The 20314-nt window shown below is 43.7% G+C and overlaps 1 protein-coding gene across 1 annotated transcript; it reads right to left on the bottom strand.

The window, feature by feature from the left end:
* Positions 1–15844: 15844 nt before the first annotated feature.
* Positions 15845–18556, bottom strand: LOC132779725 (GTPase IMAP family member 2-like). The gene is made up of 2 exons (XM_067470581.1): positions 17670–18556; positions 15845–15960 (listed from the first exon to the last, which is right to left on the bottom strand). Exons 1-2 carry the CDS (start codon positions 18325–18327, stop codon positions 15845–15847), a joined length of 774 nt encoding a protein of 257 aa, XP_067326682.1. The 5' UTR covers positions 18328–18556.
* Positions 18557–20314: the final 1758 nt, after the last annotated feature.

A 20314-nucleotide genomic window follows, 5' to 3' on the forward strand; every position in this document is an offset into this window, starting at 1 on the left:
GGTTACAATCATCAAAGCATATATAATATTCTTTGTCGTTTATCCATTAGAGTTGCTGCCTGTTTAGAATTCCTTCTTTCAAAACAAAACATCACAATTCAAGAGAGATATTGACAAGCTGGAATGTGTCCAGAGGAGGGCAACTAAACTGATCAAGGGTCTGGAGAACAAGCCCTATGAGGAGCGGCTTAAGGAGCTGGGCATGTTTAGCCTGCAGAAGAGAGGGATGAGAGGAGATATGATAGCCATGTATAAATATGTGAGAGGAAGCCACAGGGAGGAGGCAGCAAGTTTGTTTTCTGCTTCCCTGGAGACTAGGACGCAATGGAACAATGACTTCAAACTACAAGAAAGGAGATTCCACCTGAACATGAGGAAGAACTTCCTGACTGTGAGAGCCGTTCAGCAGTGGAACTCTCTGCCCCAGAGTGTGGTGGAGGCTCCTTCTTTGGAAGCTTTTAAACAGAGGCTGGATGGCCATCTGTCAGGGGTGATTTGAAAGCAATATTCCTGCTTCTTGGCAGAATGGGGTTGGACTGGATGGCCCATGAGGTCTCTTCCAACTCTTTGTTTCTATGATTCTATGTGTTAGAGCACCAAAGATAGAAAGGAAAACTATGAATCTATGTATCAGTGCTACATAATGGATCCACTTTAATTGCCCTGGTTCAATGCTATGGCATTGCTTCTCTGCCCAAGAAGGCTGATGCCTCACCATACTACAAATCCCAGGATCACATAGCATGGTGCTGTGGCAATTCAAGCACAGATGATGTCACTCAGAGGAGCTCCAGCCACAGCTCCAGGTGCAGCTTCTCCTTTGGCTTTGGCTTGGCACTGAGATAACTGTATGATGCAAATCTCATGCTCAGCCTAATTTTGGCCAGGTCAATTAGCCAAAAAGGTGAATATTAGATGCAAGTGCATAGGGTGAGTTTTGCCACCTTGGCTGGACTCATGTGCTGCTGAGCTCTACGCTTCATCCATGAAATGTTTGAAAGTATGTATCTGCGGCAAACATTTGAAAATGCAAATATCGTTACCAAAATAGATCAGTTCTGAGACTGGGGAGAGCCCAGTCTCTGAGAGCCAGTCTAGCGTTGTGGTTTGGCCATTTAACTAGATTTCTAGAGACCAGGATTTGGATTCTGCTCCACCATGGGAGCGCACTGGATGACCATGGGCACGTCACACTCTCAGTCCCAGAGGAAAGGGATGGCAAAACCATGCCAAGGAAACCTCATAACATGGTCACCTCAGGGTCACCACACTGAGAACAGCATCTGATAGGATTGGAGAGCCACACTTTTGTCCACATTGGCCACTACTGAATCAGATGCAAGAACTGCAAGGGTCAATTGGATATCTCTGTCTCACGCCCATACGCTGAACATCCTCTGGAATGTGGCACTCTGTTCTTGTGGAGAATACAATGGGACACCAAGGGAACGATGTTGACAAGAGGCTTTGCCGTATTGCAAACATGATGGTCCCTTGTTCCTCGGCACAGTGCAAATATTGACACACGTGAGATATCAGGGGCCCACCATCTGCCGAAAACGAAACCCTCATACAGAGGCCCTGGGATTCGAGGAATGCTGGGGGACACTGATAACAATTACTCTGCTATCAGTGTCCCCTGGCATTCCTTGAATCCCAGGGCCTCTCTTTGAGGGTTTCGTTTTGGGCAGATGGTGGGCCCCTGATATCCACTGCAGCTTGGTTCCAGCACTCCCCTGTGGATACCAACAACCATACTCAAACCCCATTATATACAATTGTGTAGTAGATTGGCATCCCTTATAGAAAACGGAAGAATCAAGGTCTGCTTTAGGGATTTTTTATGTTTGTGTGTGTGTGTGTTTTGATGCTAGTTTCAAGCCATGGTTGGTTGGATCCATCAGTTGAATCTGGAGAGCCAACTGGAAGAAGAAGGTGAGATATTTTGAGATATTTTGGAGATAGGACACATTCAGTTGAATCTGGAGGGCCAACTGGAAGAAGAAGGTGGAAGATGAGATGTTCATATACTATTAATTCCCCCCTTCCTTTTTCCTAGCAAACTTTGCATCTACACCAAGAGATATTTTGGAGATAGGATACAAAATGCAAATTTTGCATCTACACCATTAGATATTGAGGAGATAGGACACAAAATGGAAACTTTGCATCTACACCATGAGATATTTTGGATATAAGACACAAAATGGAAACTTTGCATCTACATCAAGAGATATTTTGGAGATAGGACACAAAATGGAAACTTTGCATCTACACCATGAGATATTTTGGAGATAGGACACAAAATGCAAACTTTGCATCTACATGATGAGATGTTTTGGAGATAGGACACAAAATGCAAACTTTGCATCTACGCCATGAGGTATTTTGGAGATAGGACACAAAATGGAAATTTTGCATCTACATCAAGAGATATTTTGGAGATAGGACACAAAATGGAAACTTTGCATCTACACCATGAGATATTTTGGAGATAGGACACAAAATGCAAACTTTGCATCTACATCAAGAGATATTTTGGAGATGGGGCACAAAATGCAAACTTTGCACCTACATCAAGAGATATTTTGGAGATAGAACACAAAATGGAAACTTTGCATCTACATCAAGAGATATTTTTGAGATAGGACACAAAATGGAAACTTTGCATCTACATCAAGAGATATTTTGGAGATAGGACACAAAATGGAAACTTTGCATCTACACCATGAGATACTTTGGAGATAGGACACAAAATGCAAACTTTGCATCTACACCATGAGATATTTTGGAGATAGGACACAAAATGGAAACTTTGCATCTACACCATGAGATATTTTGGAGATAGGACACAAAATGGAAACTTTTCATCTACATCATGAGATATTTTGGAGATAGGACACAAAATGGAAATTTTGCATCTACATCATGAGATATTTTGGAAATGGGACATGAAATACATACTTTGCATCATGAGATATTTTGGAGATGGGACCCACGTCTAAAAATGAAATCCACTGATGTTTCCTATGCACCTCATACAGCCCATTTTAGAAACAACCTCTTCCATACTTTTGGGACAGAAACCAAATTTGTGTCCATTGGACCCTCAGAAAGGAGAGGTGTCCCTCTTTCAGCCACTTGGGTAGACAATGTTGGTTTCTGGAATTCCGGATATGAGATTCTCAATGGGTTTGATGGCCTGGAAGATGTTGACTTCCTCTCTGTCCCTAATGGAAGGAGCAGTCCAGTTTGATCCACTGGTCACTCGCTGCCTCCACTTCTGTTCACAGGAATCCTTCCAAGCCACAATGGAGCAGAATCTTTATGGCTGTATCTTGAATCTGTCCATTGCCAAGTCCCCTGTTCTACCTTTCCACAATTTCCACTTGCTCCTCTGTCCTGGTTTTTGCACACTTCCCTTTACCCTAAAGTCAGGAAGGTCACCTCTGTGCCAAATGGAAAAATCCCAGAGGACTGAGGAACGGGACCAGCGTCAAAAGGGATTCCTCTGGTCTGCTCTCCCTTTCTCCCGGGAACATTTGCTAAAGTTTAACCAGGGATTTGGGATCTGTGTCTCCTCCCCTCTGATGTCTCAAAGGGGCCCAGAAAGGCACTGAAGGAGCAGAAGGCTCAGGGAGACCTTCCAGGAGACCCTCAAGGATGAGATCCTGGCTGCTTTTGGGCTTGGTGACCACCACCTTTGTGCTTGTGGCCTTCCCTGGTTCTGGACATGGGGCTGAGCCCGGAAGGTCTTCTCTGGAGAAAGAGGTGAGTACGATGTGGAGGCAGAGAGGGGTTTGGGGGACATTCGTGACATCTAAAACCGTTCCTAGGGAATGTTGATTTGCCGTTGTGTGCCTTCAAGTCATTTCTGACTTAGGGAGACTGTAAAGTGGTTTTCTGGGGCTGAGAGCTTGTGATGTGTCCGTAGATTTCCATGGCTGAGTAGGAATCGAACCCTCTTCTCCAGAGTCATACTACAATACTCAAACCCCTATGACACCATGACTCTTGATTAAAGATATATATATATATATATATATATATATATAATATGCTTCAAATAGTATATTTTATTTCTTGATAGATTTGTTTCAAGTGATTTTAATTCTATTGATAGTTTAATTCCATGATAATAGCAACATTTTGTGTGTCCTCCCATGTAAATGTTCGTACTTAGGTCTTTGCATAGGCTTCATTTTTGATGTGAAGGCACAGCTATGGCATACTCAGAGATGTTAACCCACTGCCATTATCTCTCCTTCCTTCTTCTCCTTCTTCTTCTTCACCTCCTTCATCTTTGCCTTCTTTTCCTTCGTCTCCTTTTCCTTCTCTTTTTCTTTCTTCTCCTCCCCCTCATCTCCTTCTTCTCTTTCTCTTTCTCTTCCTTCTTTTTCTTCTTCTCCTCTTTCTGCTCTTTCTCCTTCATCATCTTTTCCTCCTCCTCTTTCTCCTCCTCCTGATTTTCCTCCTTCTTCATCATCTATCTTCTCTATCACTTTCTTCTGCTCTTCCTTCTTCTCCTCTTTCTCCTTCTCCTCCTCTTCCTTCTCTTTCTCCTTCTTCTTTCTGCTCCTTTTTCCTTCATCATCTCCTTTTCCTCTTCCTCTTTCTCCCTTTTCTCCTCCTCCTCCTTATTTTCCTCCTTCTTCATCATCTATCTTCTCTATCATTTTCTTCTGCTCTTCCTTCTTCTCCTCTTTCTCCTTCTCTTCCTTCTCTTTCTCCTCCTTCTTTCTGCACCTTTTTCTTCACCATCTCCTTTTCCTCTTCCTCTTTCTCCCTTTTCTCCTCCTCCTCCTTATTTTCCTCCTTCTTCATCATCTCCGTCATCTCAATCACTTTCTTCTGCTCTTCCTTCTTCTCCTTCTCTTTCTCCTTCTCCTCCTCTTCCTTCTCCTCTTTCTCCTCCTCTTTCTGTTCCTTTTTTTATCATCTCCTTTCCTCCTCTGCTTTCTCCCTTTTCTCCTCCTCATTTTCCTCCTTCTTCATCATCATCTCTGTCATCTCAATCACTTCTTTTTGCTCTTCCTTCTTCTCCTTCTCTTTTTCCTTCTCCTCCTGTTTTACTTCTTCGTCTCCTTCTCCTCCCCTCTTTCTCCTCCTCTTCCTTCTTTTCCTTCTCCTCTGTCTCCTCCTCCTTTCTGCTCCTTTTTCTTCATCATCTCCTTTTCTTCCTCCTCTTCCTCCTCTTTTTCCTCCTTCTTATTTTCCTCCTTCACCATCTGTCATCTCTATCCCTTTCTTCTGCTCTTCCTCCTTCACTTTCTTTCTCCTCCTGTTTTCCTTCTCCTTGTTTTTCTCCTCCTCTTATTCCTTCTTCTCCTTCTCCTCTTTCTGCTCTTCCTCCTTCATCATCTCCTTTTCCTCCTCCTCTTTCTCCTTCTCATTTTCCTCATTCTTCATCATCTCTGTCATCTCTATCGCTTTCTTCTGCTCTTCCTCCTTCACTTTCTCCTCCTGTTTTCCTTCTTCATCTCCTTCTCCTTGTCTTTCTCCTCCTCTTATTCCTTCTTCTCCTTCTCCTTTCTCCTTCTCCTTCTTCCTGCTCTTCCTCCTTCATCATCTTTTCCTCCTCCTCTTTCTCCTTCTCATTTTCCTCCTTCGTCATCATCTCTGTCATCTCTATTGCTTTCCTCTGCTCTTCCTCCTTCTCTTTCGCTTTCTCCTCCTGTTTTCCTTCTTCATCTCCTTCTCCTTCTTCTCTGTCTCCCCCTCCTTTTTCTTTTCCACCTTCTCTTTCTCCTTCTTTCAGGGAGACCCTCGAAAGGGGGACCTGGCACTTTCCCGCTTTCCCAGGACCACCCTGCGCCAGAGACACCGCATTGGGAGCTTTTCGGCCCTGAGCAGAGGCTTGATGGCAAACATGGTGAGCGTCTGGCAGTTGCATGATGCCACACTGTGGCCATAGTGCAAGAGATGGGTGCAGAGGGCCTTGCTGGCATCTGGGCCAAGGCTCAGCAGCTGACCAGTGGCTCTGGGGGTGGTCAATTTGCATTTGGGAGGCCCTGCTGGACTGTTTGACTCTGTATTGGAATCTATTTTGGGGATTATGTATCAGCGCCTAAGTCCCTTTAGAGTTCGCACTAAAATCCGGAGCAGATTTCCTTCCTCCAGCAAATAGAGGACCTATTTCAGGTCACAGGTGACCCTGACACGTTCTTTTGCACCATACAGAGTAAACTGGAAGAAGGAGAGGTCCCATGGCAGGAGAGAGAGGCCAACAGAACCCACGGAGCCTGTTGGGGATGCTGCGGGACTCGGCTTCCTGACCGCAATGGAAGCCAACAGGTAAGAGATGGAGGGAGTATTTTGAATTGTCCTTTTCCTAAGATACTCCTGCAAAATTCTTGGCATCACAAGGCGAAAGCACAGCAACATTCATGGGTTCCCCATAAGATAACCCTACAAAAGAAAAACTGACAAAACACAGACAATCTAGCTCAAAGAGATTCCTTCTGGACTAGCAGCAGAGACCACTGAAGACCATAATGGCAGAGACGGCTTTCTGGTTCTGGGCCCATAACCTGTTGAGATTAACTTCACAATTCAGCAGCAGATCAATTGCACAACTTCAACGCTTTCCAGTAGCTTTTTCCTGCACAGTATTTTCAGTCAACTGCTCCCACAAACTGCAGTCACTCTGGAACCTTTTACAGACACTTGAGCACATGCCCGGCCATTGTCAGTTTTACCATTGTCTTTCCCCCAGTCTAGATGATATTACAAACTTACCACAGCATACAGTTATATCTTGTCTTAGCGGACAGGTTCTTTTAATTACATATAGCCTTCGACGAACAACATCATAGCACAAGGAGAGAAATACACACTGTACATGACTTCCTTATATACAATTCTATACAATTACACATAGCAATCTCTGATTGGTTCCCAACTCATTAACTTAACTCAGACCCAGGATTACATCATTCACAATCACCTGGACTAGGCCAGAACACATTCCCCAAATGATTCCCTATATTCAGTTAATGCATGACTCAGCATTTCCAATAGAAGCCCATTAGGAGTGCATGACTCAGCTATATTACATTGCAATACATTGTAAAACCTAACTGGGGGGGGGGGGGGGTCATCAAAGAAATCCTACAACATTCATGACAGGTCAACAATAAAACTTTTTGGGTCCTCTTAAGATAATCCTACAAAATCCAGGGGGGAAGTCACCATAAGAAAACCCTATGATATTTATGGCTTCCCCATAAGAGAATTGTACAAAATCCATGAGGTCACCATAAGAAAACATTTCTAAATCATTAGTATGAGTCTTATAATATTTATTCAATGTTTCCAAGGACACCACCACCCTCTCCATATAAACTGAGCCTGCTTAGAATCGGAGACGATTAAATATAAATAAAGCTTTTTATTCTATTGGTGGCACTGAAATTAATGTGTGTCTTGTTGGATTTATGGTTGACGAGGCGATAAAAACTGCTGCGACACACAGTCGTAAAACAATAAACTCATTAGCTTTTATTTACAAGACTATATACACAACAGAGTTGCATTGCGATCTGCTCGCGGCAAAAACAACTTCAGTAATGGCGTCTAGCCTCCTCCTTCTCCTTCAAGCTCAGTAGAACACGAGAACACGCCTACTTCACATACAAGACATTATATGTCACACACAGGAAACAGAAACTAATACACTTAACCCTATGCCTGCTGGACATTATTTCAAACACATGCTTATAGCATTAAATCACATTTTGGAAATCTACTACATAACCCAACAATATAGATACTGACATGTCTTACCATCAATGACATGTTAGAGTCGAAAAACTACGGTATTATTATTATTTCATATTTATTTATTTATTTTATTTTATTTCAAGCATTTATACCCTGTCCGACCTCCAGAGAGGGACTCAGAATGGCTTCCAAATAATTCGATCCCAGACATAATATAAAACACATAATAAATACATCCACAACATTAAAATAATTCAAAATATGCATTAAGAACTCGCTCGCCAGATTAAAGTCACCAGAATTAAAATCCTCATCCAAAGCAGTCCAAGTCTGGTCCAATAAAATATTGTCTTTCCCAGTAAACAAACTATTCTGTGAATGGGTTGTTGTAGGTGTTTCCAGGCTCTATGGCCATGTTCTGGAGGCAATTTTTCTTCTGACGTTTCGCCTGTATCTCTGGTAAGCATCCTCAGAGGTAGTGAGGTCTGTTGGAAGTAGGAAAAATGGGTTTATAATCTGTGGAATGACCAGGGTAATGTTTCAGCTGATCACCTTGATTTGCATTCAATGGCCTGGAAGCGCCTGGGGGGAATCTCTTGTTGAGAGTGAATTGATGTGCCTGATTGTTTCCCCTCTGTTGTTGTGCTGTTGTAATTTTAGAGTTTTTTAAATACTGGTAGCCAGATTTTGTTCATCTTCATGGTTTCCTCCTTTCTGTTGAAATTGTCCACATGCTTCTTGTGGATTTCAATGGCTTTTCTTTGTAGCCTGACATGGTGGTTGTTGGAGTGGTCCAGCACTTCTGTGTTCTCAAATAATATGCTGTGTCCAGGTTGGTTCACCAGGTGCTCTGCTATGGCTGACTTCTCTGGTTGAAGTAGTCTGCCGTGCCTTTCATGTTCCTTGATGTGTGTCTGGGCAATGCTGCGTTTGGTGGTCCCTATGTAGACTTGTCCACAGCTGCATGGTATACAATAGACTCCTGCAGAGGGGAGAGGATCCCTCTTGTCCTTTGCTGAATGTAGCATTTGTTGGATTTTCTTGGTGGGTCTGTATGTTGTGTTTCCTCATCAGCTTCCCTATGTGGTCAGTGGTTCCCTTGATGTATGGCAAGAACACTTTTCCTCTGGGTGGATCTTCATCTTGACTCTCGTGGCTTGTTCTCGGTTTTGCAGCTCTTCTGATTTCTGAGGTGGAGTATCCATTGGCCTTGTCATAGATGCAGGTGAAACGTCAGGAGAAAAATTGCCTCCAGAACATGGCCATATAGCCCGGAAAAACCTACAACAACCCAGTGATCCCGGCCATGAAAGCCTTCGACAATACATATTCTGTGAATGCCTGATCCTATAACCAGGATTTATGGTCAGGAGGGAGGGGGCAGATCTAACCTCATTGGGGAGGGAGTTCCACAGCCGAGGGGCCACCACGGAGAAGGCCCCGCCTCTCATCCCCACCAAACGTTTCTGCTATGGTGATGGGACCAAGACCAGGACCTCCCTGGATGATCTGAAGGTCCTAGACGGTTCGTAGGGGGAGATATGTTCAGACAGGTAAATTGGGCCAGAACTATATCTGCCTTCCTCTATGGATTGAGGAGGGAACAACATACAACAGAGTTCAAAGAGTATGCAGAACCCGTAAAAGAGCATATAAAATTAATATGTATTAAAAGCACTCAATGCAAATTTCCATATTCATAATTTCACTTGGATAAGCTTGTCAGAGGAGATGAGTTTTGGGTTCTGTCTCTTGATGCTTGTGTGGCAGGTCATTCCTGGATTTGGGGGCAGCCATAGGATGTATTGTTGAAGGCTTTCATGGCTGGAATCACCAGGATGGTATGTGGTTTCTGGGTGAAAATGTCATGAGCAAATGCTGCTAAAACACAACCATACAGCCCAGTCACTGCACAACACCCCAGCCATAGAATGGTTCTAACCTCTCTTTCCTTCCCCCTTTGACCCAACCAGCCCTCGAAGGGGGACTCAGGGCCCTTGGGAAGCACCCCGCCACCCCATCCGCCAAAGAGGAATGCCACCAAAGGATACCACCGTCCGGGCGCCTACACCCCAATGGGGAAGCTGCGGCGGTCAGACCAGGCCCTGGACACTGGGAAGGTGGGCATGGCTCCAGGCATGGCCAGTGACCAAAGGAGAGGTATAGGTGGCCAGAGAGACCATCTTGCTCTGGGTTCAGGGAGGGATTCTGCACAAGATTGGAGCCCAATGCCTGGACCGGGTCCTTCTCAATTAAATCTGTGCATGGCTTGGGATGGGTCATCCAATGGATTATTCCCAATTGAATCAGCATCATTCAGATCCAACCCTAACATTAGTTGCGTTACACATAACCAAGGTTGGGTTGTCCTTCTATCACCCATTGAAATAATTCCCAATTAATTCTGCATAATCAAGAATCATAGATTGGGTTAAACAATGGATAATTCCCAATTAAAACTTCATTGTCTGGGGTTCTGGAAAGGATTCTGCAAGATTGGTATCCAAAGCCAGGATCAGGACCTTCTCAGTTCAGTCCATGAAACTAAAATCTATGCATGGGTTGAATGGGTTGCCCAATGGATTATTCCCAATTGAATCTGCATCATTCAAATTCAACCATAATATTACCCTTCTATTGCATATTTTGGACTACTCATGGAGTATTCCCAATTAATTCTGCATAATTAAAAATTGAATAATATCAGGTGGGGTTAAACAATGGCCAATTCCCAATTAAATCTGAATCATTAAAATCAAACCGTAACATTAAACCATTGTGTTATGGCGCGTGCTGGGCCTGTAACAGCTGTACTTTTCTATAGGACGTATACTTTAAGCCCAGCGGGAAGCCAGGGGTGCCTCAAAGAGAGGTTCTCGGGGATTTTTCTGAAGTGATGGTCTTTAGAGTCTTTAATGATACAACAAAGTCTTTATTATGGAACAAATAACAAATCTTCAATGGTTCAAACAACCAGGCTTTCTTAGTCTAGTCCTCAAGGGACTGGTACCTGACTTTGATTAACTGTACTTTCTCTGCAAGAAAAAACCCTTTTTAACCTCTCCCAGGCTGTTTATTACCTAGGCCTCGTTAATGTGGGTCCTACTACCAATTCCAAATGCGTCTGGGCATCGAGTAGACCTACCAGCCAAGGCTTGTAGATATTTCAGCTGGAGTTCCATGGATCTGTAATGCCGTTCTCCCTTCGAGAATTCTTAGAAAACTTCAGGGCTGTTTCCCTCTGATGCTGAGAGGCTGTGAGCTCTCAGCCAGAGCCTTTGGGACCTTTCCCCTGGAATTTCTGTTTCTGTATCCCCGGATGTTCTTGAGAAAGGAAGCTTTTCTACTGGACGAGCTGGTCTACGTCCTATAACTTAACTACCTTATGTGAGACTGCCCAAAATGGCTCCTTTCCCTCCCAGAGTCCTGAACAAGGGGCGGAACCAAAGCTTAATTATGATGGACAGATGGCCTGCCCTATGATTGCAACCTTTAACAGAAAGAAAATAAAATTGGAGCTCTTGGTACAGCTGTACCAGCACACAATGCAATTCTTGCCAGACTTCTTGCTGATTTGACGTTGTTGTTGTGGTTGTGGTTGTTGTTGTTTTACAAGCAACACGTTCTTTAATAATATTACACACTTGCTTGAATCAGGCCTAGTCAGGCCAAGGATGCTGGTGCTGGCTCTTATTTGGGCTTCCTCTCATCTTTTAGGGTGTCTCTGTTTTCTGGGTGAAGCTTAATATCCACCAAGAATCCAACACCACCCTGGACCGCTGCCAAGGATGCTGCAGAAGAAACAGCACCACTAAGCTCCCGGAGAGGAAGGATGAGGAGGGCAAGGGGTCTCCAAGCCCTGGGGTAAGGGTCCCTTTGCAGGGCGAGCATGCTCCAAAACACACCACAAACTGAGATCCTCATTCAACTATATCAGGCACAGGCAAACTTCGGTCCTCCGGGTGTTTTGGACTTCAACTTCCACAACTTGTAACAATTGGAATTGTGGGAGTTGAAGTCCAAAACATTCGGAGAGCCAAAGTTTGCATGCCTGTAGTATATGGTGGTTGGACTGCAGTTTGCTTTTGCATGAGCTGCCTGGGAAGGGCAAGATTGTTTTTGCATATTGAACAGCTGGCAATCATTTCAATGCATTGAGGATGAAGTTAAAGAGAAGGGGAAAGTGCAGCACTTTAAAAGCAACTGGAAAAGTGAAAAAGTGGAGGATCAGTTGGGATCGTCCCTCCAAATTGGAGTACTGTAGTATCTATCTGTCAAAGTCTGTATGTAAGTTTTTTAAATCATCTTTATTGTGTAGTTTCCATTATTTTGGGCATAATACAGATAAAAGAAAACAAAAGAAGAAAAGAAAAGGAAGAAAGAAAGAAAAAATAAAAAGAGATATAAAATAGGGAGGGGAAAATGGGTCAGGCAGGGAAAGTAAGAATGGGGGTGAAAAGGAAGTGTGGGGAGTAAATAGAAAAAAAAAACAGTGATAGACCAAGTAATATTGAACTTCCAATTAGGTTCACAGAGTTAGCTATAGAAAAAATACATGTTGCTTATAGTCTGTATGTAAGTTTGTAGATTTGTTTGTACCATACAGATTCCTATCTGGCTTGATGGATCTGGACCAAATTTGAGAGACAGACCTGCCATGAACCAAATTACAGTAATTGAATGGCATAAACTAAAAGGACCACCCCTTTTAGGCCCCAATCAGGGGGAAAAGAAAAGGAATGAAGCTCATTGGTTGTAACTAGATGAAGAATTGGCTGTTGCTAGGTAAAACAGCCCTCTGTGGAGTCCCTGGGAAACAAGGGGAGAGAAGCAGATTGGCTACTGCTAGGTGACATGTGTATGAGGAGAAGGGAGCAAGCAAGGAAAGAAAGAGTAAGAAAAAGAAAGGAAATAAAGGGAGAAGGGGGGAGGGTGCGAGGGAAAAGAAAATGGAAATAGGAAACGAAGAGAGAGGAAAGCAGAAAAGGTAAGAGGGGATGGAAGGGGAGAAAGAAGGGATGAAGGAACAGCAGAAAGAGAGAAAAAGAAGGGAAGACAAAGGAAGAGAATGGAAAGAAAGGAGAGGGGGAAGGTATAGGATGGAAAGCAAAAGAAGGAATGAAAGAAAGAAAGGAAGGAAGGAAGGAAGGAAATGCCAAAGTGTTGCCATGGAGACATTGTGTGGTAGGCCTTCCAGAGCTGGAGAAGGGAGTAAGCAAGGAAAGAAAGAGTAAGAAAAAGAAAGGAAATAAAGAGAGAAGGGAGGGAGAGTGCAAGAAAAAGGAAAATGGAAAGAGGGAAAGAAGAGAAAGCAGAAAAGGTATGAGGGGATGGAAGGGGAGAAAGAAGGAAGGAACAGCAGAAAGAGATAAAAGGAAGGGAAGATAAAGGAAGAGAATGGAAAAAAGGAGAGGGGGAAAGTATAGGATGGAAAGCAAAAGAAGAAGGAAGGAAGGAAGGAAGGAAGGAAGGAAGGAAGGAAGGAAGGAAGGAAAGAAAGAAATGCCAAAGTGTTGCCATGGAGACATTGTGTGGTAGGCCTTCTCAGAGCTGGAGAAGGGAGCAAGCAAGGAAAGAAAGAGTAAGAAAAAGAAAGGAAATAAAGAGAGAAGGGAGGGAGGGTGCAAGAGAAAAGAAAATGGAAAGAGGGAAAAAGAGAGAGGAAAGCAGAAAAGGTATGAGGGGATGGAAGGGAAGAAAGAAGGGATGAAGGAACAGCAGAAAGAGAGAAAAGGAAGGGAAGACAAAGGAAGAGAATGGAAAGAAAGGAGAGGGGGAAAGTATAGGATGGAAAGCAAAAGAAGAAGGGAAGGAAGGGAAGAAGGGAGATGTATGAGGCAGATGGAAGACAGACGTGAGAGCATTGCCAAAGTGTTGCCATGGAGACATTGTGTGGTAGGCCTTCTCAGAGCTGGAGAAGGGAGTAAGCAAGGAAAGAAAGAGTAAGAAAAAGAAAGGAAATAAAGGGAGAAGGGAGGGAGGTTGCGAGGGGAAAGAAAATGGAAGTAGGAAAGGAAGAGAGAGGAAAGCGGAAAAGGTATGAGATGGAAGGGGAGAAAAAGGGGATGAAGGAACAGTAGAAAGAGAAAAAGAAGGGAAGACAAAGGAAGAGAATGAAAAGAAAGGAGAGGGAAAAGGTATAGGATGGAAAGCAAAAGAAGAAGGAAAGGAAGGAAGGAAGGAAAGAAGGAAGGAAGGAAAGGGAAAAGATGTATGAGGCAGATGGAGGAAAGAAAGAAAGACGTGAGGAAATTGCCAAAGTGTTGCCTTGGAGACATTGTGTGGTAGGCCTTCTGAGAGCTGGAGAAGGTAGAAAGCAGGTGGGCAGTGGTCCCATTGATTGTTTAAAAATAATCTTTATTAATTTTCCATTAAAAACATACAGTAGCTGATGGGTAGGGTGGTAAAAGGGGGGTTTAGGGTAGTGGGAGGGGAGGGTAAAAGCAAAGAAAAGAATAGGAGGTAGTGTGATTAATAGATGTTGTAACAATGTATATATACATATATATATATAATGTGCCAGGTGTGGGAATCGAGAATTGGGGAATAGAGTTGTGGGGAAAGAGTGGGGGAGTGGGATATGCATGATGATTCTGGCGTTGACTTCCCGGTATCTTTTGGAGGTTCTTCCTAATCCTTCATTCTTTCCCTCTTTTGCTTTTCCTCTTTCGTCTCTTTTCTGCTCTCCCCTTATTTATCTTTTCCTTCAGTTTTTCATGTGAATATTTCCATATTTCTTTCTTCTGCTAGGTATGTTGTAACTTGTTTCCAGTCCGTTTCAGCTGTTGGAGTACCCCTTCTTTTTGAGAGTATATATGTTAATTTGTCCATATTTCTTATATCAAGAATCTTCGTTAGCCATTCCTCTTCTTCCGGTGGGTCTTTTCCTTTCTAATGTCTTGCATAGACTATTCTGGCGGCCGTCATTAATAGGAATAGTATTTTATCCTTGTTTTTTTCCATTTTTATATTGTGCATCCCTAGTAGGAAGGTTTCAGGCTTCCAAGGTATGTCAATCTTCAATATTCTTTGTAATGCTTTTTGTATTTTTTTCCAATAATTTATTGCTTTTGGGCAGGTCCACCATAGGTGGTAGTATGTCCCTTCTTGTTTCCCGCATTTCCAGCACTTTGTATTTGTGTTTTTATTAAATTTCCCTAGTCTATGAGGCGTTATGTACCATCTATGAGCTATCTTTACCCAATTTTCTTTGAGTTCCATTGCATTTGAATATTTTAGCTTCTTGTTCCATATTTCTTCCCATACTTCTTTCTTTATCTCTCTTCCTATGTTGTCCTTCCACTTCCTCATGTAGGTTTTCTCTTTTCCTGTATCTCCTTCTTCTTCTAGAAGTTTTTTTTATATATCTTTGATATTAATTTGTTTTCTGTTTGCATCATTTTGTCCCAGAAGCAGGAACCTTCTTCAAATCCTTTTTCTTTATCTCTCTTGAAGTGTTGTTTAATTTGTTTGTATTGGTACCATGAAATTTTGCTATTTATGTCTTTTAATTCTTGTTGCGTTTTTATCTTGAATTCTCCTCCTTCTTTTCTTATTATGTCCTTGTAGTTGGGCCAATCATTCCATCCTAATAATCTTCTTTGGGAAGCCTCAAGTGATGATAGCCATAGTGGAGTTTTTTTTATAAAATTTATCTTTATATCTATTCCATACTTTAATTAGGGATGAACGCACAAAATGGTTGCCAAAGTTTTTTTCTTTACTTGCTTTGTCGTATCCTAGATACGCGTGCCATCCTAATCTCAGTCCTTCTCCTTCTATATTTAGGATCTTCTCTTTCTTTAATCTCGCCCAATGGGCAGTGGTCCCATTGATAACTGGGTAATTCTGGGTATATAAGCTAGTGCAGTAAAAAAATGGGCAGGACGTGGAATTGAGCAAAGGGGAGGTGAACCTTGGGTGAATGAGAACTTCCTCCAACCTGGTACTGTTGTCTCTTTGTTCAGGGAGGACCCATCAGACGTCCCTGGAAACCCATCCTGGAGAGAGAGGTCCCGAATGAACGTCCTTCTCAAAAGGGAGAAGATGGCAGGTGGTCCTCTTTCCCCATTGACCCCATTGAGCCCTGGAGGCACCAGAGAGGCCCCTGAAGACCCCAAGGCTACGTGGACGAGGAAACGGAGAGCCAGGAAACGTCGAAAGCGACCAGCTTGAGAATGCCATCCCTGCAGCTTGGAATCAGTGGGGGGTCAATGAGGTTGGACCCGGCGTGCATATCTTTTCACAAAAAGACTTAATGTAAAGAGACAACGTTCACCATTTACTGGTCCATACTCAGGAGATCTCACTACTTTAGAAGTGTGTGTGAATGTGGATTTCACAGACACCAGCTTTGAAAACAATGTATATATTGAGATAGGTCTTGAGCATCTCTTCTCTGGAAATCTAAAATTGCCTGCTTTGGTGGCTGAAAGAATAACACTTGTGCTTTAGGGTGGTTTGATGTACACTAACTATTGTGCTTCATGCACAAAATTATTAAAAATGTTGTTTATAAAAGTACCTTCAGGCTTGTACTTCACCAAAACGACAGCTCCCAGGATCCCATCGGATTGAGCCATGGCAGGTCAAGTGGAGTCACGCCGCATTCATTTTACACCTTGAGTTAATTCAGCACAAACCCCTTTTGCATTATGAATTCAATATCATTTGCTATCCCTCTTTCTTTTTATTGTCAAAGGCTTTCATGGCCGGAATCACTGGGTTGTTGTAGGTTTTTTCGGGCTATATGGCCGAGTTCTAGAGGCATTCTCTCCTGACGTTTCACCTGCATCTGTGGCAAGCATCCTCAGAGGTTGTGAGGTCTGTTGGAACTAGGAAAGTGGGTTTATATATCTGTGGAATGACCAGGGTGGGACAAAGAACTCTTGTCTGTTGGAGCTAGGTGTGAATGTTTCAACTGACCACCTTAATTAGCATTTGATAACTTGTGATATTATTGTTGGAAACCGGCCTGAGTCCCTCCACAGAGGTGAGAAGACCGGTATACAAAAGTTCTAAATAAATAAATAAATAAATTGATGGCTTGGCAGTGACTGGGACAATATTTTGTTGAGAGGTGATTAGCTGTCCCTGATTGTTTCCTCTCTGTTGTTTTTCTGTTGTAATTTTAGAGTTTTTTTTAATGCTGGTAGTCAGATTTTGTTCATTTTCATGGTTTCCTCCTCTCTGTGGAAATTGTCTACATGCTGCTTGTGGATTTCAATGGCTGGTTCATCAGGTGCTCAGAGAAGTCAGCCATAGCAGAGCACCTGATATATAAACCCATTTTTCCCAGTTCCAACAGACCTCACTACCTCTGAGGATGCTTGCCATAGATGCAGGTGAAACGTCAGGAGAAATGCCTCTAGAACATGGCCCTATAGCCCGAAAAAACCTACAACAACCCTCTTTCTTTTGTTTGAACTGAGAAATCGGCATCCTGGAAACCATAGCCATGTTTATTCAGCAGTGGCCATCTTTGCTGCATCTGAGATAAAAGAAAACATACCACCAAATACAGATACATTATGAGTGGGCGCAGATGGAGGAAAACTTTGGGTTGCTTTATTGTTTAATTCTCTGGCCTTTTGAGCACAACCATGTGGAATTACCTTTTAAAAAAAGATTATTACTATGTTTATTATTATTATTATTATTATATGTATTTATACCCCGCTTTATCTCCTCAATAGACGACTCAGAGCAGCATGACATAAATGCATTAGTGTACGATTTAAAATTTGCAAATATGCAAACAGTAAAACAGAATTAAACAATTCACAGGTAAAATTCATCAAAAATTATTCAAAATCAAAAACCACAGCACAACACCTATAAATGACCTATTGCCAAATAAATGGCCAATAAAATCACACCAATGATGAGAGCACCAACACCAAGAGCAAGCGGCCCTATTATCAGCCACCTTTTTTCGAAATTCTGACTTTCCTTTGGCTTTGGCCTGGTGCCTCTACTCTTTGCCATGAACATTTGGATCTTTTCATCTGTTAAGACAGGCTCCACGTAGAGCCTATTGGAGAAATGCCTCCCTCCGTCCTCTTCCAGCATTCGCTGGACTACCTCCATCAGCTCAGAGACCTGCGTCTCCCGCTCCTCCCCAGTTGCCCTGTTATTGAAAGCACATACGCACCCCCCACACTTCCGGATTAGCCCCTGGAGAGCCTGATTGCCTGAGCCCCACACATAGTCCTCCAAGGAATCTCCATCTAAGTCCTCTTTGCGAGTGAAGAGGATGACCATGTGCCTGGAGGCCTCTTCCCCAAACACAACCTGGACTTGATTGGCTGCTGCCTCGTCTTCGGCAGTGAAGCGGCCCACCTGGGTCACAAACACCAAGGCGTGAGGGCCGGGCTTGGAGAGCTTAATGCAACGCTTGATCTCTGGCAGCGGTATCCTGCTGGAGGGGTCAAAAAGATCTGGAGTGTCGATCACAGAAAGGTCCACATCTCTCCACTTCCCTGTCCCTCGTTGGCACCTGAGTGTGGTTGTCCTTGGTGCTGCAATGGAGTCAAACGCCTTCCGGCCAAGAATGGTGTTTCCTGTAGCGCTCTTCCCGCCTCCGGTCTTTCCAACCAGGATCATCCTGAGTTCTGATTTCTCCTTCCATGGTTCTGAAGAACAAGGCAGTGGAAAGAGAGACAGGGTGGATCTTACTAGAAGGTGAACTCAGTTGCCCAGTTTTAAGGTGGTGGTGGAGAGTTGAACATATCCAGGCAGGCCAAGGGCAGCTTTGCCCACCTGCAGGTTCATCCTTACAAATTGTCGTGGCCTTCATGACAAAGCGTGCTCATAATATCAAGAAGGATATGGACAGCTTCTGAGGAGGGCATCTAAAATGACCAAAGGTCTGGAGGCCATGGACCCCTCTGAGGAGAAGCTTTGGGATGCTTATTTTGGAGAACCACATTTATATATATGAAAGGATGCCATAGTGAGGAGAGAGCAGGCTTATTTCTCTGCGGCTTTGGCAATCAGGACACAATGGACCAATGGAGTCAAACTGCAGAAAAACAGATTCCCCTGAACATTAGGAAAAACTTTCTGATCTTAGAATCATTGAATCATTGAGATGGAAGTGGCCTCGTGGCCCATCCAGTCCAACCCCATTCTGCCAAGAGGCAGGAAAATCACCTTCAAAGCACCCCCAACAGATGGCCACCCAGCCACTGTATGAAAGCCTCCAGAGAAGGAGCCTCCACCACACTCTGGGGCAGAGAGTTCCACTGCTGAACGGCTCTCACAGTTAGGAAGTTCTTCCTCATGTTCAGGTGGAATCTCCTTTCCTGTAGCTTGAAGCCATTGATCTATTGCGTCCTAGTCTCCAGGGAAGCAGAAAGGAAGCCTGCTCCCTCCTCCCTGTGACTTCCCCTCACATCTTGATCCCTGGCCCTCATCCTGTCTCCTCTCAGCCTTCTCTTCTGAAGGCTAAACACATGCCCAGCTCTGTCCTCGTAGGGATTGTTCTCCAGACTCTTGATCCTTTGAGTTGCTCTCCTCTAGACAGAGTATTCCAGCTTAGAGTCAACCTCTCCCTTCAACGGTGGTGCCCAAAATGGGACATAGTGTGATTCCAGGTAATGTGGTCTGACCAAGGCAGAATAGAGCATGGGGAGCATGACTTCCTTGGATCTAGACACTAGGCTCCTATTGATGGAGGCCAAAATCCCATTGGCTTTTTTTGCCGCAGCATCACACTCCTGACTCATATTCCCCTTCCTCCCCATGAGGACTCCAAGGTCTTTTTCACACATCCTGCTCTCGAGCCAGGCATCATCGTCCCCCATTCTGATGGTAAGAGCTGTTTCACAATGCAATTTCCAGCTGCCTAGACTTCAGTGGAGCCTCTTTCTCTGGAGGTATTTAAGCAGAGGCTGGCTGGCCGTTTGTAGTGAGTGTTTTATTGTGTCTTCCTACCTGGCAGAAGGGGGTTGGAGTGGATTGTCCTTGTGGTCTCTCCCAACTCTATGATTCTGAAGTTGAGCATGCCCCCCGCCCTAACAAGGTAACTTATAGTTCTGCAAAGGGCAAAGGTACCAGATTGCACAATAGAGGTTAAGCCTTGGTCAATTTGCCAAGACCTTAACAACAATGAGGACCCCATGAAACTTTGGGAATGGCTAGACCTTGGGGTCTCTGCCTCTCTCTCTCGAGCTGTAGTTTCCAAGGACCATGGGACCGGCTTCCATCCCAGCGCTGCAGGGCTTTGTGTCTTGGCCCAGTGGAACTCCATAGACTGGAGTTGGTGGCCTTTTGAATTCTGCTACATTCCTGGACTTCGCTCTCTTCAAGGACTCGCTCCCTACCTATGAACTTTCTTCAAGACAACTTATGAATTCATGCTGTGTCCTGATATCGTCTGCTTTTTATAATTGGTATTATTAATTTCTCTCTGAATGGGAAGGTACCTGCATATGATTTCCCTGTGTATAATTCCTACTTTTTTTTAATGTTTCCTTGTATTCCTGACCCTTTGCCCCTTCTCCCTCCAAAGAAATATGTAAGGGAACCCCCTGGGCTTCAGAAACAAAAGCCATTAGCGGTTACTGAACCCTCATGCCAAAGACACACT

The sequence above is a fragment of the Anolis sagrei genome, chromosome 6, assembly GCF_037176765.1.
Source record: "Anolis sagrei isolate rAnoSag1 chromosome 6, rAnoSag1.mat, whole genome shotgun sequence".
Lineage (NCBI taxonomy): Eukaryota > Metazoa > Chordata > Lepidosauria > Squamata > Dactyloidae > Anolis > Anolis sagrei.

What these genes read in the sequence shown, in the direction of transcription:
- LOC132779725 (XM_067470581.1), bottom strand. Translation starts at nt 18,327, where the DNA reads ATGATCCTGGTTGGAAAGACCGGAGGCGGGAAGAGCGCTACAGGAAAC. An exon ending in CAGGCCAAAGCCAAAGGAAA is followed by an intron (nt 15,961 to 17,669) that starts GTCAGAATTTCG and finishes TTTTGTGAAAAG; the next exon opens with ATATGCACGCCGGGTCCAAC.